Raw genomic sequence first — 24,055 nt, forward strand, 5'->3', positions numbered from 1 at the left:
TGATTTTCTTACGGGGATCCCTCCCTCCCTTACTCTCAGCCCAGGTAGACGAGGGGGCTCTGCTCCTGGTTACAGAGGTGGACCTTAAACCTCAGGTATAAGCTAATCACCAGGCTGGGTGTGGTGCCTCATGCCTACAATTCTAGCACTCTGGGAGGCTGAGGTGGTAGGATAGCTTGAGACCAGCCTGGGCAAAATAGTGAGACCCCATGTCTAAAAGAATAAGAAAAATTAGCCGGGTGTAGTGGCTCATGCCCGTAATCCCAGCTACTGGGGAGGCTAAGGCTAGAGTAGTGCTTGAACCCAGGAGTTTGAGGTTACAGTGAGCTATGATCACGCCACTGCACTCCAGCCAGGGTGATAGAGCAAGACCTTATCTCTAAAAAAATAAAATAGATCTTTAGTGGAATAAGGATTGGTTATCAAGATATGGCTCAAGCAGGGCGTGGTGGCTCACGCCTGTAATCCTAGCACTCTGGGAGGCCGAGGCGGGTGGATCACTCAAGGTCAGGAGTTCGAGACCAGCCTGAGCAAGAGCGAGACCCCTTCTCTACTAAAAATAGAAATTATTAGGACAACTAAAAATATATACAGAAAAAATTAGCCCGGCATGGTGGCACATGCCTATAGTCCCAGCTACTTGGGAGGCTGGGGCAGGAGGATCCCTTGAGCCCAGGAGTTTGAGGTTGCTGTGAGCTAGGCTGATACCACGACACTCTAGCCCAGGCAACAGAGTGAGACTCTGTCTCAAATAAAAAAAAAAAAAAGACGTGGCTCAGCCTGGGTGAAATACAGCCAGGGTCAGCTAATGAGATTGAGCATCCCCAGATGCTGGGTACAAAAATTAAACAGAAGGCACATTTTTTCTTAGGAGAGGGTCAAACTTACTTTTCCTCAAATTCTCAGAGGAATCTGTGATCACAAACTTAACAAACTACCTCTATAATTCACTTCTTTTTGTTCCAACTCCAGTCCTCACCAAGGAATCTTCCAGTGACCGAGGACTAAGAAAACTAACTACTAATTTGCCAGGTACTTTGACTAAAGGAAGGCAGCATTCTGGAGAGGAGACTGCCTAGTGAGATACAGATCTCACTTAAGTGAATAAACTGACATCTGGTTTCCAAATCAATCTCTTATGAAATTGGTCCAGCATGACTCTGTCTCATTTGGTCTGACCAAGTTTTTGAACTTACAAAATAGAACCAACCTTGGACATTCAATGTCTCTTTCCTGGTTTACCTCCCCACTCTCCGAGGGTGTCATGTTTAGATTTTGTCCCTAGTGCCTACCTCAGGGCCTGCCACAGGTAGACAGCAGGCCAGAGGTATTTGTTAATCAAATGCATGAAACAAAAGCTCTTTACCCATAGCAGGGGAGGGGCAGGAATTATATAGAGTGCCACATACCAATAGCAGGGACAGTATTCCCATTCCCTTGGGTTATTGAGATGGACAAAGAGTTACCCAAGAAGTTAAGAGCGGCCTGTGTTTAATGAGTTTTATTCCAGAATACAAAGCAAGGTGCTAGCAGTTGTCTCAATGCTAATACTAATACAATTGTAAACAATGGCTTTTTCTTCTCCCATAAAGGCAAATTAAGGGGAAGTATATCAGAGAGATAAGATATTTGAATCTATTTTTTAAAATGACCCTGAAAACCAGCACTATTGTTGCAGTTCAAAAGGCTCTCCACACACCCTTCACCCTACCCTGCTTATCAATTCAAATTCTGGGACTTTCTTTTGAGACTTTTAGCGTGCAGCGTTCATTTTTCTTGGTTTTGTTGTTGATCTTGGTGAACTTTCTGTCACTGGATGAGGAAGGAAGCCAGCTGGGTTCTTTATGAGTTCTTCTGAGGAATTTTGACTGTGACCTATAAGAGGGGCACAGAGAAAGTGTAAGATCTCCATGCCTCCCTGTGATCTGTAGGCACCCTCAGTGGGTGATGCCCTAGTATAAGCAGACAGGGCTTTTCTTACTTCTAACTTCTAACTTCTTGTTGGCCAACTGGCCAATCCCAGGGAGCCCCAGGGCTGTGGCCACCCTGCCCCCACCCAGCCCAGTGGTTCTCAACCAGGGTGCTCATGCCCCCAGTGGACAGCCGGCAATGTCTGTGGACATTTTTTATTGTCATGGGAAGATAGCAATACTGGCATGCGGTGACTTGAGGTCAGGGATGCCTCTAAACATCCCATATCACTCAGGGAAGCCCCCACAACAAAGAATCATCCAGCTCCAAACAATAGTGCCGAGGTGGAGAAACCTGACCTAGATCCATATTTTTCCTCTACAAGATTCAAAGCAAGGAAAAAATAATATACTTTAGTGCTCACAGGTGTCTCAGTGTGAGACACCAGCAACCTCCCTTCCATTCCTGGAATACCCATGTTTCTCACCACCATGGCCTTTCCATAAACTATGCCTTTTGTCTAGAATGTTCTCTGCTTCCTCCCCCCTCACCAACTCAACTTCTGCTTATCCTTCAGGTATCAGCTTAAATATTATTACCTTGCCACATAGGCATCCTGGACATCTCTTCCTTAACACTAATCATGTTCCAAGACTTAAGACTCTCCATCACCTCAAGCTGGCTCTTTTTACCCAATGTCATCCCCAAAAACCCAGCGCAAGCTCTCCACCGTCATGCGCCACCTGCTGCTGCAGTGGGCTCTGCTCGTGCACCGTATGAAGTATGAGCTGGTGGGATATGCAGGAAGCAAGGCTAGCTGTGAGCTTGTTTTTGTCACCACCATATGGTGGGGACACGGGGCTCGTGATGCTATCATACCTCTTCCTGCATATATTGGAAAGTTTCCACACTAAACAATCAAACACGTTTAGTTTATTCCAGTGAGCTTTTCAAGAACACAGGTTGTGTCATCTATCTCTCTAGGCTCAGGCTTAGCGCTGTCATCCTGAATGAATGGCGTCTGCCTTTTCTCTCCTGCTCCACGGCTGGCTGGCCTGCCCTGAGCCTTCTTTTTTGCAATCCTGAGAAAGCCCAGCTCAATCCCTATCTCTTTCTTTAAATATCACTTGTGTCTATATTTCCTGGTTAAACTATAATTAGTGTTCGCTGCAGAGAGAAAGTCATTTTTACTTTAGTGTATTTCCTTCCCATCATTTTTACATTTATGAAAAAATGTATCTGAGTATCTACAGATGTGTGTAAATAGTTCTGAAATTGGGCTTATATTACATGTATATACTTTGTGACCTGCTTTTTACTTCAAAGGATGAGCATTTTCCATATCAAATATTCTACAAAAACATTTTTAATGGCTACTCAATGCTCCATGATTGGGGTGTTCCATAATTTACTGGGCATTTAGGTTATATCTGATTTTTCCCTCTTAGAGATAATGCTGTGATGAACATTTATGGAACTTTTACTTTCTTTGCATTTCTGGTTTGTCCTTTCAGTCCTAGCACTGAAATTGCAAAATTGAAGGATATGAGATGGTTATGGCCCTTGATATCTAATGCCTAATCGCTGATTCTTACTAGAAGCTTTTCCCTGCTGCTTCTGCCCACTGGGGTCTTTCCTTCCTCTCCTGCTTTTTAGGCCTTCGCAAAATGACCATATAGCAAATGACCATGTAGGCCTGGTGGGGGCAAATCCCTAGTTACTTCTTAAGGCACAGAGCAGAGACTGGGTCTTTACCCTCTCTTGTGGCTTCTTGGGCTTAAAAACAGAAATTATTACAATAATAGTAAAAAATACTGATGGCCTCAAGCTGGAGGGAGAGGCCTAGGAGTGGCACCCAGAGCAGGCCCCACACTCACAGTCTTCACTTCAGTGTACGCCTGCAGACCGTACTCGCCCAGCTCCCGGCCGCTTCCCGACATCTTGTAGCCGCCAAATGGGGACTGGGCCCCAAACACGTCATAGCAGTTGACCCTGTAATTTGAAATGAGATTGTAGAAATCACTGTTAGGAATCCTTGCATTGCTCTAAAATCTTACTGAGGAAAAATGGATGGGTAGCCCTGTGGTAACAACCAGCTACAGAAGAATCCAAAGCAAGCCCCATGAGATAAAGCCCGAAGTCATCTTCGTCCTCATGACGTGCTCACAGAGGGACAGAACAGCTTCCAATTCGAACTAATCATTTGGCTAATTAGGTGCTAAGTTTTTCCTTTTTTTACAGTTTTGAAAAAAGTATTAAATTTTAATTAAATTTAAAATTCACCATTTTAAGGTATACAGTTCAGTGGTTTATAGCATATTCACAATGTTGTGCAACCATTGCCACTGTCTAATTCCAGAATGTTTCTATTACCTGCAGAAGAAGCCCTGTGCCAAATAAGCAGTCACTCCCCATTCATCTCTCCTCCAGCCCCTGGTAGCCACTGATCTACTTTCTGTCCCTATGGATTTGCCTATTCTAGATATTTAATATAAATGGGATCATACAGTATGTGGCCTTTTGAATCTGTCTTCTTTCACTTAGTGTCATGTTTTCAAGGTTCATCCATGCTACAGCATCAGTACTTCTTTCCTTTTTATGGCTGAATCATGTTCTAGCACGTGGATAGTCTACATTGCGTTTTTCCATGCATCTGTTGATGGACATATGGGCTGTTTCCACCTTATGGCTGTCATGAATAGCACTGCTGTGAACATTCATGTGCACGTTTTTATGTGGAGGTGTGTTTTTATCTCTCTTGGGAATATACCTGGCAGTGGAATTGCTGGGCGATATTGTAGCTCCATGTTTAACTTTCTAAGGAACTGCCAGACGGTTTTCCACACTGATGGCACCATTTTCTATTCCTACCAGTGATATATGAAGGTTCTGATTTCTCCACCTACTCATCAACACTTGTTATTTTCTGTTTTTTAAAATTACAGCCATTTTAGTGGGTACGAAGTAGGTGCTGCACTTTTAGAATCAGCATTACAACCACAAGCACCCTCAGCCCTGGTCTCCTGCCCCAGTCTCCCTGCTGCCTGGCCAAGGAGAGCTGCAGGGGCATCTGCACTGGAAAGGCTGATCTCCTGGAGGCAGGAGCTCTCTAATCTATTGGCCAGACCATACCTGACCCCAGCTCCCCAAATTCTGGGATGTTGAGCACTGGATTCCAGAAGGCCCTGGCTTTGGGAAATCTCTGCTAGGTTATGAGTGGTCAGTGGAAGGCTCTTACCACACGGTGCCAGCCTGGAGGGCTTGGGACAGATAATTGGCCTTGTCCAAGTCCTTTGTGAAGACAGCCGCAGCCAGCCCGTAATTAGAATTGTTGGCTCTCCCAACAACTTCCTCTATGGTCTTGAACTTCAGGATCTGCATCACTGGCCCAAAGATCTGGGGTGAGAGAATAGAGGAGGAGGGTGTGGCAACATGGAAACACCCGCTGTTGAGGTGGGGACCTCGGATACCGGATGTGGGGACGAGCCCCCAGACATACCCTGATGGTTCCAGAGGGAGATGACAGCCACCAAACTCACCATAAGGCAAAGGAGAGAAAGCAAACTGGGAGCGATTACCTTTCATGTGCCCCATGCCTTACATACAGTATCTTATTTCTAAACAGTCCTGTAAGGTATGGGTTATTTGCATGTGATATATAGATTTAAGGTCAAACAATTTAAGTCAATCATCCAGCAAATATAATCTAGGTGCAAGACATGGGCTAGGTGCTAAAGAAACAACTATGAACAAAATGTTGTCTCTGCTCTCAAGATGTTCCAGGTTATCTTATGCTTTCCCCACACTGTTCCTGGAATGAGCCATTATTTTTTTTCTATTTCTTTCTTTTGACACAGTTCTCTGTCACCTGGGCTAGAGTGCAGCGGCATCCTCATAGCTCACTGCAACCTCAAACTCCTGGGCTCAAGTAAGCCTCCTGAGTAGCTGGGACTACGGGCACGCGCCACCACGCCCGCCTAAGTTTTCTATTTTTTGTAGAGATGGGGTCTCGCTCTTGCTTAGGCTGGTCTAGAACTCCTGACCTCAAGCGACCCTTCTGCCTCGGCCTCCCACAGTGCTAGGATTCCAGGCATAAGCCACCACACCTGGCCCCTGGAATGAGCCATTTCTTAAGGAACTCTGGTTTCTTTTCATGGAGAAGGGTATTTAGAAACCAAGGTGTGGGTGGCAGGTGTGCTTGCTGCTGTTGGGGTGTCACTGCTCTCAGGGGCGACCACGGGGGGACTGGCTGGAAGGAGTTATAGTGCCCCATCCAGTGATCATAATGCAATCACTCCGAGCAGGGGATGACAGGGCAGCCCAGAGGGGCCTGAGTGAGTGCTGGCGAGGACAGTGTCAGGGAAGGACTAGCAGAAGTGACAGCCAAGCTGTGATACAACAGGAGCAGAAACTGGCCAAATTGGAGTGGGGTGAGGGACAGAGAGGGAAACGGAGACCCCAGCACAAACAAACCCAGTGCCTATTCTCACTAAATCCCACTCTCCACTAGAAGGAACTCCTTAAAGAACTGGCTGACTCCAGGACTGGAGAGTGCTGACAGAGGTGGGAGAGGACAGCCAGGAGCTCACCGTGGTTGGAATAAGGACGGAAAGCTGGGCATCACGCATTGCAGGCATGAGCAAAGGACAGTCCCTGCCCTTCTTGGAAACTGATAATCTGAGATTTTAAAGAAAAGCATCCAAGTAGTCATGATGGGAAAAAGGAAGAATTCTGCTGGACCTTCTTACCCTGGCTTTGCATTTTAACATTACTTTAGTTTGACTTATACATGAAAGGAGGCAGCATCACCACGTTTTCCCTGCATGGTGCTGCTAAGGGCTTGACCCAGCTGGGGGACGAGCAGCAGGTCTGAGCTCCGTGAGGGCAGAGGACACATCTTGGATGCACCCGTGGCTCAGGGTCTGCAGGGAGCCCGGCACACAGCAGCCATTCGCCCTGGCATTTGTATGTGTGAAATGAATTAGAGCTGCTGCCCTGCATTCACAGTGAGCACTGAGGGGACACATCAAAGCCATCTTGTTACATGGGGAGTCAGCCCTTAGGTCTAATGTGAGTACTGTGTATAGGAAGGCCACAGAAGGCTAGACAACTCCTTCCTAGACTCATGGCTCTCAGGGCCAGAACCCAAAGGCTCTGCTAGGGCATTTAGCTGTTCTACCAGACAGTAGGTGGCCATACAGGCTGAAGAGGAGAGTGACAAGATCAGATGTAAACTGCAAATAACCTGTTCTAGGCACAGAGCTGAGATCTGGCCCAAAGCTAGCAGATGGGTCACGGAGTCGAGATGCCAGACTGAACTATGCACCTCTCCTCACCCCCAGGACCATTCCCCGGGGCGCTAGCCCAGATGCTGACCTCCTCCTTGGCGATGGTCATGCCATCTTGCACATCTCCGAACACAGTGGGCTGGATGTAGTAGCCACGGTCAGCGGCAGGCCCCCCACCGCACAGCAGCTTCGCTCCTTCTTGCTTCCCGGAGTTGATATAGCCAAGGATCTTCTTAAACTGAGTCTCGTCTACCTGCAGGAGAAGGAGCCCAGAGTTATGGGAAGGCTGGGTTCAGACCCTTCCTAGGCGTCAGGCTTAGACTCACGTGGGCAATAAGACAGCTGGAAGATGGGCCAAGGTCATGAATAAGCAGGATGGGAAGAAGAAAGACACAGGACCAACAAACATAAAACACAAAAAAGGCTCAACCTCCTCATCCAGCAAAGAAATGCATATCAGATCCATTTTTATTTTTCAACTACGAGATCAGCAAAAAATTAAAACAGTAAGAAAAGACACTAATGCTGAGGGATAGTGATGTTACCTGGTAGAAGGAATGGTAGAAGGAATGAGAGGGAGGGAGGGAGGGAAGGACAGGGGTTTGGCACAGTGAATCTGTTCTGTGCAATACTGGAATGGTGGGTACACATCATTACACATTTGTCAAGCCCGCTGAATGCACAACACAAAGAGTGACCCGTAATGTAAACTCTGGACTCTAATTAATGATGTATCAATGTTGGCTCCTCAATGCTCACAAATGCAAGATGTTAATAAAAGGGAAACTGGGAGAGGAGAGAGGTGCAAGGGAGTACATGGGCACTCTGTGTGCCTTCAGCTCAGTGTTCTGTAAACCTAAAACCATCCTAAAAATAAAGTCAACTAGGCCGAGCGAGGTGGCTCATGCCTATAATCCTGGCACTCTGGTTGGGCGGATCATTTGAGCTCAGGAGTTTGAGACCAGCCTAAGCAAAAGCAAGACCCGTCTCTACTAAAAATATAGAAAGAAAATTAGCTGGACAACTAAAAATATATAGAAAAAATTAGCCGGGCATGGTGGCGCATGCCTGTAGTCCCAGCTACTTGGGAGGCTGAGGCAGGAGGATCCCTTGAGCCCAGGAGTTTGAGGTTGCTATGAGCTAGGCTCACGCCATGGCACTCTAACCCGGGCAATAGAGCGAGACTCTGTCTCAAAAAATAAATAAATAAATAAATAAAGTCAATTAATTGAGGAAAAGGGGGTAGGCTGCCCCTGGCCAGCCCTAGAGCCTGGGGAGTGGACACCAGCAGTGCAGAGCACCCTTAGGAGTGTGGAGACCAGAGAGGTCTAGAAAGGTTGGCCAGGGCCAGGGCAGGTACATCCCTGGCCCTGTGACCCCTGGGCCCATGGGAGGGTGTGGCTGGAGGGGCCAGCACAGGCCCTACAAGGAGCAAGCCCAGGACATTGCTGGAATACGGACCCAAGTGGGAGAGGAGGTGGTGGTGATGGGCACGGGATTTACTTTTATTTTAATTATTTTTCGTACTAGTTTTACTGATTAAAATGAACACATGATCATGGTATGAAAATCAGGAAGCAGCTCAGAAGAATATAAAGTGAAATAAAGTCCCTGTCCTACCCATACCATGGCCCTCAGCCCTCTCCCCAGAGACAACCACGGTTGACACATCTGTGTCTCCTGGTAGATGTGTTTTTATGGATGGCCAAGGTCCAGGAAACACACCTTTCCTTTTGCAGACACTCCTGGTATTTGTTATATATGTGCAATTTACATGTGCTTCCAGGATTAATTTCCGCTTGCAGGCACCCCGTGAATGAGGCAGGGCAGGCCTCGGGGACTGGGAGATGGAGGCTCAGAGAGGGAGTGCGGCTTCCCAGGGGCACAGAGCCATGACATGGCAGAGCTGAGACTTGAACCCAGTCCCACCTGGCTCCAAGCCCAAGGCCCTTTGTGCTTCTCGTGCTAGCCATGGACACCAAGACCACTCTGCAGCTGCCTGGCTCACCTGCGGCCCCTGCTCCGTCTTGCTGTCAAAGGGGTTCCCGACCACTCGAGACTTGGCCCGGGCCACGCTCCGCTCCACAAACTCGTTGTAAACGTCCTCCTGCACAAAGGTCCGGGAGCCAGCACAACAGCACTGACCCTGGTTGAAGAATAGGGCAAAGTGGGCCTGCTCCACAGCCCAGTCCACTGCAGGGAGGGGACAGAAAGGTGACAGTGAGAAGAGGGAGACCCTGGCCCCAGTGGTCACCTCCCCATATAGCCTCTTCCCACCACCATCAGGGTTGGTGCCTGCTGGTGCCACAGACAGATACAGAGGGAGGAAGACCAATTCTGGGAGCCCCCTGCAGACCAGGACAAAGGATGTGATGGCAGCAGGGTTGTCTAGTCAGAAAGCAGGGGCGCAGCACAGCTGGATGCAGGCTGGACCCAAGGGAGCCCCGAAGGAGAAGCTGGGGGAGAAGCCAAGGCCAGACTGTGCTAGAGTCTGGCCGTCACCCTGAGGCCCGACGCCCAGCAGAAACTGATGCTGCTGGGTGCCGAGGACAGCGGGAGTGAGCAGGACTGCCCTCCAGCCCAACACTTACTGTCGGCATCGGACATGATGATGTTGGGGCTCTTGCCCCCCAGCTCCAGAGTCACTCTCTTGAGGTTGCTGCTCCCTGCAGCAACCTGGATTAGCCGGCCGATCTATGGGGAACAGAAACTGAGACCAGTTTTCAGTGAGGGGGAGCCAAACACTCTACACAGACCCAGAGCAGAGCACCCCAAAACTTGGGCAAGTACCCGGATTAAGGAGACCTGGAGAGTCCACCAAATCTAGCTGTTCACTGAGCTGCCCCACCCTCTGAGCTTTTGGGATGACAATGACCACAGCAATACAGAGTCATCGTCATGTGGCTTCTGCGCACTAAGCACTGCCTACGTGCCAGGCACTATGCTAAATGCTCTGTGTTAAATTTGATCCTCATAATGACCTGGGGAGTGGGGGCGACTCTTCTCCTTGATTTACAAATGTGGGAGCTGAGGCCCAGAGTGGTCAAGTCACTTGCCCGAAGTCACACAGCTGGTAAACGTGAGATCAGAATCCATACTCGGGCAGCTGATTCCAACACCAGTTCAGACCTGCTACCCAGCCTTCTCTGCACGATGTCCGGAGAGTCGTCCCTGAGCACACCAGGCTCCATGCAGCATGGCAGGGCGCTTCTCACTGCCTCACTCTGGGCTTCCCACAGCACGGCACAAAGCCTCCGTGTGCTTATTTGCTGTATGAACACATGTATCCCCACCAGGAAACCACCCACTCTGTGAGATTCTCATCGTTGCCTCTCGGCATCAAGTTAGGCGGTGACTAAGCACAGAACCTGACCACGTTATCCTGGCCACCGCTCTGCCCTCCCCAGAGCCGCCACCCCTACATGCACACTGAATGTCTGAAGGTGTCTTTATGGCAGGTGGAACTGACTGAAGCTCACACTCACTATACTATTCAGCATTCCTTCTCAGAAGTCACGCAATGACACCTTCCAAGATTTCAGGGAGAGGAAAAAGTTTATGTCTTTAGAAGGAATTCTGTCCCTGTTTTCAAGGAGATTGATTATGTTTAAGGAATCACATCTTAATTTGTCTTTGTCTCCCCAGTGTCTGGCAGAGAGCAGCATAACAATACCCCTCATCCGGTCACTCATTCACTCATCGAGCACTCTGGGATAAACACTTCGTAAGCTTTATCTCACCTTCACGCCAGTCCTGCAAGATGGGTACAGTTACTATCCCCACTTCACAGATGGGGAAATGGAGGCTTCAAGAGGCTAAGTGACTTGCCTGAAGTTGCACAGCTGCTGAGCCATGGTCAGTTTGACTCCAAAGCCTATTATCTTCCCCTCTGCTCCGTCCATACTATCTCTACCACACAGATACTGCCACCCTCACAGAGCCTCAAAGACATCCAGTGAATCAACCCATGTCATAATGGGAAGGCCAGGATTTGAACTCATGTCTTTCTGAAGCCCACAGTCTTTAACCACAATGGCAGTGTCGGTCAAGGAGCCTGGCACGACCACAGTGCTTTGACATGGGGCAGACGGTCAGTTCTGGGCTTTAGTGTAGCCAGTCCCAGTCCCTCCTTATTCCACACGGGATGCCGGGTCCTCCCCTCAGCAGCAAGAGTGGCAATCAAACCACAAAGGGCTCAACCCGGCCCCATCCCTCCGGGACCTCCAGGGCCCTCACCAGAGCTACTCAGGGGCACGTCCTCAGGGCAGAGACCCTCCACACCACACCCAGGACTCCCCTGAATGTATCATCCTTTGAGGACGGTGGGAGCTTAAGCCAAACACACCAAAAGCTTGAGGTCCCAAGGATGCCTTACCTCGGTGGAACCTGTGAATGCCACTTTGTCCACATCCTCGTGGGAGGCGACGGCAGCCCCAGCAGTGGGGCCAAATCCAGGAACAATATTGACCACGCCAGGTGGAAAGCCAGCCTGGGAGCAAACAGCCAGGGGACACTGCGCATCACCCTCGTGTTCCAAGGGCCTGAACAGGGAAACACACCCCTTCCCAGAGAGGCTAAGACAGTGTGTCGAGGACATGCATGAGCAGAAGCCGGTTTTATGGGGTACTACACAGGAGTTCTCAACGGAACGGCCAAGCAGCCTGTTTCCTGTGGCTTGCCCCTCTGCCACAGCTCTCCCTTAGAATGATGGTTTTCACTCTTCGCAGGGGATCCTGCAGTGAAGCCCAATGTAGAAAACAGGTGGGGGAGCCAGCTTGGTTCATGTATGGTGACGTGGAGCTCTACCGACACCCCCGTGTGGGGCCTCTGAGGGCCCTCCTCAGAACTCCTTTAGAGCAAGCCCAAACAAGGGCATTTAGAGGTCAAGGCTGGAACAAGCCACGTACCTCCTTGATCAAGTTGGCCACATAGAGGGCGGTGAGGGGCGTCTGCTCAGCTACCTTCATCACAACCACATTTCCAGTCGCCAAGGCTGGGCCCAGTTTCCATGCTTGCATCAGGAGCGGGAAGTTCCACTGCAATAACAGCCACCCCTGAGATCCAGGCCTTCCCCCAGAAAGCTACGTATACCGGGTAGCAGAAAGCGCCATAGAGCAGCAGCAGCAGCAAGTTCTGAACCACGTGCATCCCCCACACCTTGACCGTAAGTTTAAGACGGATGGACAAGGCAGGTGGTGGGTGGTGATGATAGTGACTCATGTTTATTAGTGCTTTTCTGTACAAGGCACCATGCTAAGCCCTAATCATTACCTCCCTAAGACAGGTACTATGTTCATTTCCACTATTCAGATGGGGAAACTGAGGCTTAGGGGGATAGGGGACTTGCCCAAGGTCACAGAGTTCGAGAGTGGCAGGGCTCAGACAAGAACCTAAGCTGGCTTTGTCATGGCCCATCTTCTCAACCCCTATACCGGCCACCCCTGAACCTCCACCTTTGCAAGGAGCCTGGGCAAGACTGCTGAATCTCACAGCCCTCCCAGAGAAGCCGGCACTCACTGGAATGATCTGCCCGCACACCCCCACGGGTTCATGGCGAGTGTAGCTGAAGAAGTCCCCATCGATGGGAATGGTTTTCCCGTGGTACTTATCCGCCCAGCCGGCATAATACCTTTAAAAAAGAGAGAGAGAGAGAGCAAAGTAAAGCTTTAATCAGTGGCTGTCAGGAACCCCTGCAAATCCTGGCAGAAAGAGAAGACTCAGATTGGTCCAAGTGGGTCTTTCTGATAACTCCCTTTGCTTTTGACTTATTCCCAGAAAGACTTAAATGACTGCTAGGGTCACAATTATCCACTCTAGGTAGCTAAACTCTAGGCCTCAGAATCACATAAGGTGCTTGTCAAAAATCCACCAAATTCTAGGGGTCCATTTCCAACCTACTCAATCTGGCTCTCTGAGGCTGATGTCTAGAAATCAGTATTCTTTTTTCTTTATAGATAGGGTCTTGCTCTGTCACCCAGGCTGGAGTGTGGTGGCCCAGTCATAGCTCACTGTAACCTCTAAGTCCTGGGCTAATGGGATCCTTCCACCTCAGTCTCCCATATACCTGGGACTCAGGCAGGCACCACCAAGCCCAGATAATTTTCTTTATTTAAGATTTGGGGGTCTTGTTATGTTGCCCAGGCTCATCTCAAACTCCTGGCCTCAAGTGATCTTTCCACCTCAGCCTCCCAAAGTGCTGGGATTACAGGTGTGAGCCATTGGGCCTGGCCCATGAGTCAGTATTTTTAATAAACATCCAGATTTATTAAAATGTGACTATTATACCAGCCCCATACCACATACAAGCATCTGAGCACCGTGGATCAAATCTGGTGGGGAAGTGTGGCCCCATCCGACAGTCGGCACCTCCTGTGTGCAGGGCCCTGTCCCAAGCCTGGACAATCCCAGACAAACAGAAACCACCCACTGGGCCCCATCCCTTGTGAAGCTCATTATCTAGACACACAGGGACACAAGTGACAGAAAAGCACAGCAAACCAGAACTGGGGAAAAGAAACAGCGATGTATTTATGGTATTATAATGGTTACATGTTCAGGGAAGCAGGAAAAATGAAAGACGAGGGAACAATGAAGTGTGTGGGGTAAAAGAAGATTTCCAAAATGAGTGGTGTCTGGCAAGGTTAGCCTGGGATCAAGGTGACCTGGGTTTGAACATGGGTTTGTGACCCTGGAGAGAAGCTAGCCAGGGAGTTGCCAATCTATGCAAGTCTGGACATTGCTGCTTCCTTCCCCTCACATCTATACAAAGACAGTCTGCATCACATGTGTTTTGCATGCCTCAGAACAGTTATTTCATCAGCACAAAGGTATAATTGCTAAAACTCAGGAAGGCAGTGCCCAAGATTCACCAGGCTGCTCTCTTTAGGACATCCTTGCAGAGCAGGTTTCTTGGTCTTGGCACTACTGACATTTGGGGCTGGAAAATTCTTCACTGTGGGGACTGTTCTGTGTACTACAGGATGTGTAGCAGAATCCCGGGCCTCCACCCGCTACATGCCAGTAGCACCCCTCCCCTGCAGTCAAGACTACCAAGACTGTCTCTGGACATTGCCCACTGTCCTCTGGGAGACGTGATCACCCTGGCTGAGCAAACCCATTGTCAAGGATAACTACTGTTTTTTTGTCCAACCCCTCCTTTCCTGGCACTGCTTCTTCCCCATCACCTCTGTCCACCTATCACAGGGGAGCAGCCATTATTTGGACAATGGTCTGTCCACCCTGACCACAGCCACTCAGACTCAAGGCCAGCCACTCAAGGGTCCCTCCCCCAGGAATTTGGCATTAGGACTAGGAGACTGCAGCTTAGTCTGGCTGGAATCAAGTATGCAGAAGCAAGGCGGACAGCTAGGTCCCAACACAAAGACTGGACCTCAAAGAGTCCATGTGTAGCTGAGAAAAGAATGAAGCAAGACAGTAGGGTGAATGAGACCCATTCGCCTTTTGGATGCGAGGTCCCCTGACTCTCTGTATTGCCTAAGTTGGGCTGAGTCAGTTTATGTTACCTGCATCCCAAGGACTCTAACAAAACATCATTAGAAGGTTTATGATTAAACTAAACCCAAAGACAGCAAAAGGAAGGGAGTAATAAAGACTAGAGTAGACATAGGCAAAATAGAGAATAGAAAAACAACAGAGAGAATCAACAAAACCGAAAGTCTGGATCTTTGAAAACATTAACAAACTTGACAAACCTTTAGCCAGACTAAGAAACACAGAAGACTCAAATAACCAAAAGCAGAAATGAAAATGGAGACATTACTATAGACCTTACAGAGACAAAAAGGATTATAAGAGAATATTATGAACTGTACACCCACAGATTAGATAACCAAGATAGAACAGACAAGTTCCAAGTAACACGTAAATTACCAAAAGTGACTTAACAAGAAAGAGAAAATGTTTAGGACTAAGTCACATTTTGATATGGAGGGATTTTCCCACGAGATGGAGTGTAAATGGAGTAAGGCTTCTTCAACTCCTGTGATCCTTTTGCATTTCTGTAATTCAATTTCTACCTCCCAGCAGCATTCCCTCCCCTTTGGCACTGCCGGAACAAAGAACAGGAAACTTGAACCAGTACCGGAGACATTTGAGAACCATGTCCAAATCGACCAGGTAGGAGATAACATAAGGCTTGCCGTTGTCCAGGGTCTCCAGGGCCTGAGAAGAGAACAAGATCAGCAGAGACATGGTGCAGGAATGAAACAAAGCCAACAGGCTGATAAATCACATTGAGGCCTGGACTGACAAGGGCTGGTGGTAGCCAAGGGTGAGAGTCCCCTTTGTGCCACTGAATGTCGCGGGCATTTCTGGGCCATTGCCCTGGCCTCTGCAAAGGCAGGGGGGAAGAGGAAGGGAGGCAGGAGGCACCAACTTCTCACTCAGTCCTTTCACAAATACATTCTTTTAGCTTCCACTCCCTGCCAGATCCAGGTGCTGGGAATACAGAGCACGGCGCTTACAGAGCAAAGAGCCCGTGAATGATGACACAAGTCATCAATCACATGTGTGAGGAGCACTAGCTCAAAAGGAGGCCAGATTGCCCAGCCCCATCTAGAAACTCCAAACAGAGATGAGCCCTTTAGGCTAAAGCCTGAAGGACTCGTAGGAGGCACATGGGCAAAGGGGATGGCACAAATGGCAACGGTGCAAAGAGCACCCAGGTGGAGGGAGCAGCAGGTGCAGAGGGAAGGCTGGCGAGGAGCTGGGTCGGGTGTGACGCCACAGTCCAGCATTACCCAGATGATGGAGCCACATCAGGCAGGGTCTTGTAGACCATACTGAGGACTTTAACCTAAATATACAGGATGCCAAGCAAGGTTTCAGAGTAGAATGCCATGGTATAACTTGCCTTTTGGAAGGTTCACTCTGAGTGCTATATGCCTGACGGATCGGGGAGGGGGAAGCATTGCCTCCTGCGGGCAAAAGCCCCACCATGGAGGGGCTCAGGGAGAGGTGTCCATCCCTGGGGTCTCTCTCCTGGGAGGGCCTCCCCAGCATAGCTCTTCTCCCTCACCCCAGATTCCACCTTTCTTAGCCAAACCCATGCATCAGAGGAGACACTGAGAGGCCCCTCTGGTCGGTGCAGGGCATACCCCAAAGGTGTCCATTCTATGCCATTCTGAATAGTCACATGTCAGCAATGTGGCCCAGGATGTGTTCACAGGATGCCACAAGCCCACTCACCACGTGGGAATTGAGGGAGAAAGAGGGCTGAGGACTCACCGCCAGGTAGGTTCGGTCTCGCTCGATCAGATCGGCCAGGCGGTTCAGCAGCCGGCCCCTGTAGGACGCGTCCATGCGGCGCCAGGGTGAGCCCAGCTGGAAGGCGGCCCGGGCAGCCTTCACTGCCCTGTCCACATCCTCCTAGAAAACACCCACAGAGGCAGCTCAGGCCTTCTCAGTAATAACCGCCTCCGAATACCTAACTCCTTGCTGTGAGACACATCCAGAGGGCAGCCAGCAGCCAGCTGCACAAGAAATCTGCCCCCGAACAGTCCTCCTAGCCCCGTAGGCAGGGCTCCACCTGCCGAACTGCAGATTTCAGCGACAGGGCTGAATAACATCTTTTCTCTCTCCCTTCTAGAAGCTGGGGTGGGAACAAGAGTCCTGACAGGTTCTAAGAGTTTTGGAGGAAGAGGCACCCAGGGGTCAGTACGTAAAAAGTATTTAGAATTTGAGTCCTAAGGAAAGAAGGCCAGCAAAAACGAACTTTCTAAGACGACCGGCATTCTCCAACAAATGCAGGTTTTACCAGCGTCCCACTCCTTGGGGAAGTAGTAATCAACATAGCCAGCATTTTCTACATCAAGAGATGTGAACCAGGAGGCAGGGAACAGGGTTTTCATCCATATTAAACACATTTACCATAGGCCACCCTCTGAACCAAAAAAATATCCATATTTGGTTTTGGCAAAGGAGGGAAGGCCTAACAAATAAATGTAAAGAACTGTCTTAAAGCAGAGGGCAGGAACCATTCTTGAATTATTTTTCATGCCTTTCCTATTAAAAAAATAAATAAAGTATTTTTCCTAAGAGTCTAATTGAAAAACTTTTAACATACTATTACTTTTCTTTAGTTCCTACCAGTATATATAATTCAAACCAACACCAGAGCTAGATCTCAGGAGACCCAAATTCTACCCACTAAGATTGCCATCTAGCTGTGCATCTCCCTTCTCTGACCTTCAACTTCCAGGTCTGGAAAGGAGATGTTTCCCAAATTCACTTCCAAGTTGACAATTCCACATTATATGAATTATCAACCCTCCGCTGATTCACTTACTCAAAATTTTTTTGTTGTTTTTGTTTTGGGACAGAGGTCTCACTATGTTGCCAGGCTCAAACCCCTGGACTCAAGTGATCCTCCTGCCTCAGCCTCCCAAGCAGCTGGGACTACAGGCGTGAGCCGCCACGTCCAGCTCATTTACCAAAATTTTTGTTGGCATATCTTAGTTGTGAAAGTAATACATGCACATGGTAAAGTTTCAACCATACAAAAACAGAAAGTAAAAAACAAACCCATCCCTGCCGTAAGGTAAGTCTCACCTTGTCCCCTTCAGCTACCTGACAGATGACCTCTCCAGTGGCCGGATTGACCGTGGGGAATGTTTTCTTGCTGACAGCGTCATGCCATTCGTTGTCTATGAAGATCTGCAATGAGAAGGAAAGAAGTGCTCAGAACCCGCCCTCAATACTGAACACCAATTTTTATTATAAAAAAAAAATCAGAACAAACAGGAATTAGCATCAGAGTAGTGTGGCCAAGAGAAGAAAAGCAGCAGCCTCGCAGACAATCTATGCTGGAATTCCCAAACTCCGCCAAGTGACCTTAGATAAGTCATTTGACCTTTCAGTAAGTACCTTGGTTTCTTTGAAAAGTGAAGAGAATGTTTCTACCTATTCTAGTTATCTACCACTGTATAACAAATCACTCCAAAACTTGGTGCTTAAAATGATTTGTAATCTCTCGGTTATGTCCCTTGATTGGGTTCAGCTGGGCAGGGCTTGCTTGCGTGGCCTCAGTGCTGAAGGCAGCTGGGGCCAGACTCATCTGAACTCAATGGGGCTGGATGTGCAAGATGGTGTCTCCCCTCTGTAGTCTGGCACCACGTGACTGCTTGGGCTTCCTGACTGCACGGCCGACTCGGGCTAGTCTGACTTCTCACAGGCTACCGGCTTCCCCAGAGAAAGCGTTCCAAAAGGCCCAGGTGGAAGATGAAAGGCTTCCTAAGACCTACCTTCAGAAGTCACATGCCTCATTTTTGACACCAGATTCTGTTGGTCACAGTGAGTGACAGGCCCAGTCCAGATTCCCAGGCAGAAGAGAGAGCCTCCCCCTCTCCCTGGGAGCAGTAACAAAGAATTTGCAGTCACCTTTATTCTGCTACACTACTGTACAAGGTTGTCGCAAGAACTGAATTAGATTATTCTTTCATCCATTCAGCACATCTTTAGTGAATACCTGCAATGGGTCAGGTATGCTCTAGGGCTGAGGACATAGTGGAGACAAAAACCAACCAAGCCCCTGCTCTCAGGGTGCTGTCTTTTCTGGTGGGCACAGAAAATAAAAAACCAATCAAATACACAACACAACCTCAGATTGTAATGTTAAATGCAAAGGAGAAAAACAGGATCCAGATAAAGTGACTAAGGGGTTGGGTCGGGTTGGGGCCTTCCTGAGGAGCAGACCTTTGACTTTTGAGTCCTGAAGGATGAAAGGAGCCTCCCACAATAAGGAAGGGAAGGAAGAGCAGCAACGTGAGTGCAAAGGTTCTGGGACATGAATACGTCTGGGTGGTTCAGGAAAAACAATGGGGGCCAGAGTTACTGGTGAACCAGGAAGGGACAGGAGATGGGGTCAGGGAGGAAGGCAGTCTGTGAAGACTTCAGGTCAGCATCTGCCTCCTGATTCTCCTAATTCAGACCAGGCCATCATTGTCGTTGCTGTTGCATTAACAAGGACCAAGCCAAGTGTGGTGAAAGACCTCATTCCTCAAGAGGCCAATGTCAGGGAGGTGGAAGCCTCTTCATTTGTTCAGAGAAGAGTCTTTGCCAAAGGTGCTTCATAAAGTACGAAAGTTTGCCCTCTGCTCCCAGGAACCAGGCAATAGTCTCAGAGGAGAGCAGAGACCTCCCAGCAAGCTGTTCTCTTCAGGCTTGGGAAGCTTGTCTCTTGGAAGGTAAGCGGGTCCACAGTCACTTCACCAGCACTGGGGCAAAGGCCACAGTGCGGTGAAGGGAAAGACATTTGGATCTCTGCCTGCCTTCCTCAAGGGGTCTCTTTGGCCCCGGCATCCCATCATGGCCTCGCCCTGGCCTGGAACCTCAGGGAGTCATCTGCAGTCACTCTAGGCCAGAGTCTAGGACCATGAACAAGACCAAGCCACCAAGTGAAGCATGGAGCCTGGCTCATACCAGGGCCCGGGAAGGGGTGCCAGGCTCAGCAGTCAAGAGCAGAGGTTCAGACAAGAATCTGAATGAACCTGGGCTCTTTTGCTCCTAGTTTTGTTTTTTGTTTTTGTTTTTATTTTGAGATAGGGTCTCCCTCTGTCACCCCAGCTAGAGTGCAGTGGCATCATCATAGCTCACTGCAACTTCAAACTCCTGGGCTCAAGTGATTCTCCTGCCTCAGCCTCCCGAGTAGCTGGGATGACAGGCACACACCCACGCCCAGCTAGTTTTTTTCTGTTTTTAGAAGAGAGGGGGTCTTACTCTTGCTCAAGCTGGTCTCAAACTCCTGAGCTCAAGGGATCCTCCCACCTCAGCCTCCCAGAGTGCTAGGATTACAGGCACGAGCTACCATGCCTGGCTGCTCCTAGTTTTGACACACAGTGCAAGGCCTTCACTTCTCTGGGTCTTTGTTTCCTCACCTATAGAATGGAAATCACGCAGTACCACCTTCATAAAGTGGTGTGTGAGGCTTCAAAGTGTCTGTGCTGAACCGAGCATGGAGTAAGTGCCTGATGCCAGGACGATGAAGGGGAGGTAACCAAGTGGCCAGGTAAGGAGCCAAGTAGGAGCCAGCCAGGGTAAGGGCCTAGCAGGGGTCAGGTCCCCAGGCTGAACTTTGTGCTGCACATTCCCTGTGGTGGAATCCGCAGCTCAATAAAAGGCTCTTGGCTTTGGGAGAATGTGGGTAAACGTTAACCAGATATTTGGAAACATGTTTGTGTGGTAGCATATTAGTCTATTGATCATTCACTTTTAGGCAAATAACATTTTCGTTTCTTCCCACTGGAGGGGGGCTGGGTCATTTCCAGTGTCGGAGGTTGGCAGGGGGTGTGGTGGCATGGGCATGGCAAAAAAGAGCAGTGAAAAAGAGTTTCAAGTCAGGCAGACTTTGCACCTACATTCAAGTTTGACTCTGCCATGCCTGGGCAGAGGGCCCTGGGCACATGTGCTCCCTCTGAGAAGCGGCCTCCTCCTCCTCCTTCTAGTAAGTGTGAAGGAGAGGGACGCTCCCAGGGCTACCAGCAGATCAGAGCCCACACCCTGTTAGGAGTGCATGGCACTCACCTGCACCCACTGTGGGCATCCCTCCCCTGCTCCCCCTGCTGGCTTACTTGAGGCATCCAGAGTCAGCAAGGGTGGAGAGTGCAGCAGAATGCCAGGCTGGAGGGGGTGGGGTGGGTTTGGTTGGTCTCATTGCCCCCCCAAGGAGAACACCCACTCAGCCACCTGCATGTCACAGAAACAGCCAGCACAACTAGATACTCATTACGGGCAGCCCCTGTACCAGTTAATGACCTTGGACTGTTCCCATTTAAACCTCATAGTAAACCTAGAAGATGAACTTCATCCTCTGCACTTCACAGGGAGGATGCTGGGCACAGCAGAGGTCAAGCCACTTGCTCAAGGTCACAGAGCAGTGAGCGCAGAGCCAGAATTGGAACCCCGGTCTTGGGGACTCCTGAGTTTGATGTCAGTACTTTGCATGTTTATACCGTGAACATGTGTCACTTTTAAGATCTCAGACAATCTGATAAAGAAAAGCAGCTGCAGGAAGAATTCACTCTGCCCCGCCAGCCTACACCCCCAGAGTAAATCTGGAGAACAGGACATGTTATCCACCAGGCCTGGGTGCACACTTGGACCCAGATACCTCACCTCCATGTGAGCACAAAGGATGAAGATCTTAATCAGATCTTGTGGCCACAAGGGTTTGGAGTGCTGGCGCCTCTCCCTTGAGGGTATTTCTGCTAGATCTTTTTGATGTTCAGGCTTCCAAGCATGAACTCTTGGGTTAAATAGCCTACCAAAAAAGAAACAGCTCCTGCATTTTTGGTTTGTGTTATGCAAAGGACATTTTATATTATCTTTTTTTATTCTCTTGAAAATTACCTTTGTAAAATTCCTTAAAATCACCCAGATGTGCCTTTAGCTGTCACCTGTGTGCAAATCTGCAGCAACACTCAGGGCCAGACAAGCAGGTGTACTGTTGAAAGCAGCGGGCTAGGAGCTGGCTCCACAGCATCCTGAATCAGCAATAACCACGGAGCATTGGTGGTCCCTTTATTCACCCACAAAGTTGCAGCATACCGTGAAATGTTCTAGTTAGAGGCTTACTCTTGGGGGTCTAGACATCAACCCTAACTTTGTCACTAACTTTGGTCTTTGGGCAAGTCACTAAACCTCTTTCATCTGTAAAATGGAGATAATTACAGTCCTTACCTCAGGAGGCTGTTTAAGGATTAAATTAAACAACGAAACAGATGCTTAGAACAGCACCAAGTGCAAAGGCTGTGCACAGAGGACAGAAGCTGTTATTAACTGTTAAGTGTCTGATTGATGAGGGCCTGTGCTAGCCAGACACGTGACCTCCGACCTCCCCTTCGCATTTTACAGAAGACTGAAGCTCAGAAAACGGCAGCCAACTGCACTTGTTGCACAAACAAAATGAACTCTTTCATAACCAGTTCCCCTTTGTATGAATGCCAGCACTTTACCCAAACTCAAACAGCAAAAAAGTATATTCCAAAGTCTTGATTGAGCAAGAAATCGTCCGCGGGAATGGGTTTTATTCTGGAAAGCCCCTTCCTGGTTTGGTGAAGGAGAGCCAGCTTCAGAAGCGGTGGAACCATTTGGGACCCACGCCCTGGAGGCCAAGCTCCTCGGCCTCTTCCCGGTTCCCCGCCAGGGAAGCAGCCTTGGCCTCTGCCTTCTCGGCTGGAAATTACCTCTCCTTTCCTACTTTTTCCTTTTGAACTCTTTGGCCGAGGGCATGAATCGGGGAAGAGAGATGACCAAGGAAAACACAAAAGTTCCTGCAAACAGAGACTCAGACGGACACGTCTTCTGGGTGGGTGATGGTGGAGATCCTGCGCAGACACGGGGGCGACCGAGAGGCCGGAAAGGCAAGGGCCTTTGGGGGAGGACGCAACCCGGGGAGTTGGCGCTGGAAAACCGAGCGAAGCTGGACTAAGACGAATGAGAGTCACAGGGGGATAAAGGGACTGGGGCTGTCAGGAGGCAAAGGGTCCAAAATGCCCGCAGGACGAGAAAGGGAAAGTGTGCGTAAAGACCAACCGCAGCAAACCTCTCGAGCCCCAAGAGGGTAAACTGAGGCCAACGGCGGCGCGGGTCCTGCGCAGTCTCGGGCCAGAGAACAAAGCGCGGGGCGGGACGGCGGAGAGGGGGTCTCACCTTGTTGTAGAAGATCTCCGGCTGCTGGTTGGGGGCAGGCACCGCCTGGGTGGCGGCGACCGACAGGAGGCGGCGGCCCAGGCGCGGCCCGAGGGTGGCTGCAGCGCGCAACATGCTGCAGCGAGGCCGGCGGTGCAGACACAAGTGCGGGGAGGACGCGTGTGCTCGGAGGGCTGGGGCCCCTGCGCCGCCGTCTCTCCCCGCCCCCTGACCTCCGCGGCCGCCAATGGGCAGGCGGGGCGGGGCGCGGGGCCTGCGGCTGCCCGCCACCCTCCGGCCAGGGCGCTCCCCTGGCCAGTGGGGCGGGTGGGGGACGGGGGCCGGAGCTCCTCCACGCGCCGTCACCGCCCCTGGGAAGGACCCGACCTCGGGAATTCACCTCCCATCCAGGGGTGGGGAACCTGTGGCCTTCTGGATCCTCAAGGATGCAGCCTTTTGACTGAATCCAAATTTTACAGAACAAATCCTTTGATTTGTATTTATACATTTTTGTTCGTCTTTTATATTTTTATTTTATTTTTAAAATACCAAAGAATAAAATAAGTTTTGAAATAATCCTCCCAAATTGACCAGCACAGTTAGAACATTAGTAAGCCATAAGGGCTAATTGATAGCTGCTACACTCATGATTTAGTTCTAACTTCCCCAACCCTACTGGTGCCACTCTTGAGGCTGGTTGTCGAGTATGCCAGTGTGTTATCAGCTTTTGACAGTGGTGCACTGTGTTTCTGTCTAAAGTGGAATCTGTGAATAGTTGCACAGCTCAACAGTATTTCTTAATTCTTCCAGCCCATCATGTCAAAGAAGACCAAGAGAACACTATAGGAAGAAAGCAGATTTTTTAATGAGGATTGGGAATTGTAATATTCTCTTGTTTCTGCTAAAGATAACGTAATTTGCTTGCTTTGTGATACTGCAGTATCAACATTAAAGAACTTCAATGCTCATCAGCATTATTACACTCTTAAGGACCACAAATATTCGAAATTAGAGGGAGAGTCACGAAAAGGTTATATTGCAGAAAATAAAAGATGAAAAGCAAAAGGAAAGACAATTCTAACAGCATTCAGGAACACAGAAATTTAACAACAACAAAAAAAAGGCAAACAGAAATAAGACCTGGAAATAATGCCACTGAAGCAACTTATAAAGTAGTTTATATACTTGGGGGGGAAAGGGAAGCCATTCAG

At 49.3% G+C, this 24,055-nt stretch overlaps 1 protein-coding gene across 1 annotated transcript; it reads right to left on the bottom strand.

The window, feature by feature from the left end:
- Window positions 1–1,474: 1,474 nt before the first annotated feature.
- Window positions 1,475–23,032, bottom strand: ALDH2 (aldehyde dehydrogenase 2 family member). The gene is made up of 13 exons (XM_045534812.1): window positions 22,866–23,032; window positions 17,769–17,873; window positions 16,446–16,586; window positions 15,301–15,380; window positions 12,717–12,828; window positions 12,107–12,235; window positions 11,575–11,688; window positions 9,791–9,893; window positions 9,208–9,392; window positions 7,288–7,452; window positions 5,150–5,307; window positions 3,789–3,903; window positions 1,475–1,875 (listed from the first exon to the last, which is right to left on the bottom strand). The coding sequence occupies exons 1-13, from the start codon at window positions 22,977–22,979 to the stop codon at window positions 1,843–1,845; spliced, it is 1,554 nt and encodes a 517-aa protein (XP_045390768.1). The 5' UTR covers window positions 22,980–23,032; the 3' UTR covers window positions 1,475–1,842.
- Window positions 23,033–24,055: the final 1,023 nt, after the last annotated feature.

This window comes from Lemur catta, chromosome 21, assembly GCF_020740605.2.
Source record: "Lemur catta isolate mLemCat1 chromosome 21, mLemCat1.pri, whole genome shotgun sequence".
NCBI lineage: Eukaryota > Metazoa > Chordata > Mammalia > Primates > Lemuridae > Lemur > Lemur catta.

Excerpts from the sequence above, each read along its gene's own strand:
- ALDH2 (XM_045534812.1), bottom strand. The coding sequence starts at position 22,979 with ATGTTGCGCGCTGCAGCCACCCTCGGGCCGCGCCTGGGCCGCCGCCTC. Across the intron at positions 17,874-22,865 it reads CGGAGATCTTCTACAACAAG|ATCTTCATAGACAACGAATG; the intron begins GTGAGACCCCCT and ends TTCTCATTGCAG. Across the intron at positions 1,876-3,788 it reads CGTACACTGAAGTGAAGACT|GTCACAGTCAAAATTCCTCA; the intron begins GTGAGTGTGGGG and ends CCCCTCTTATAG.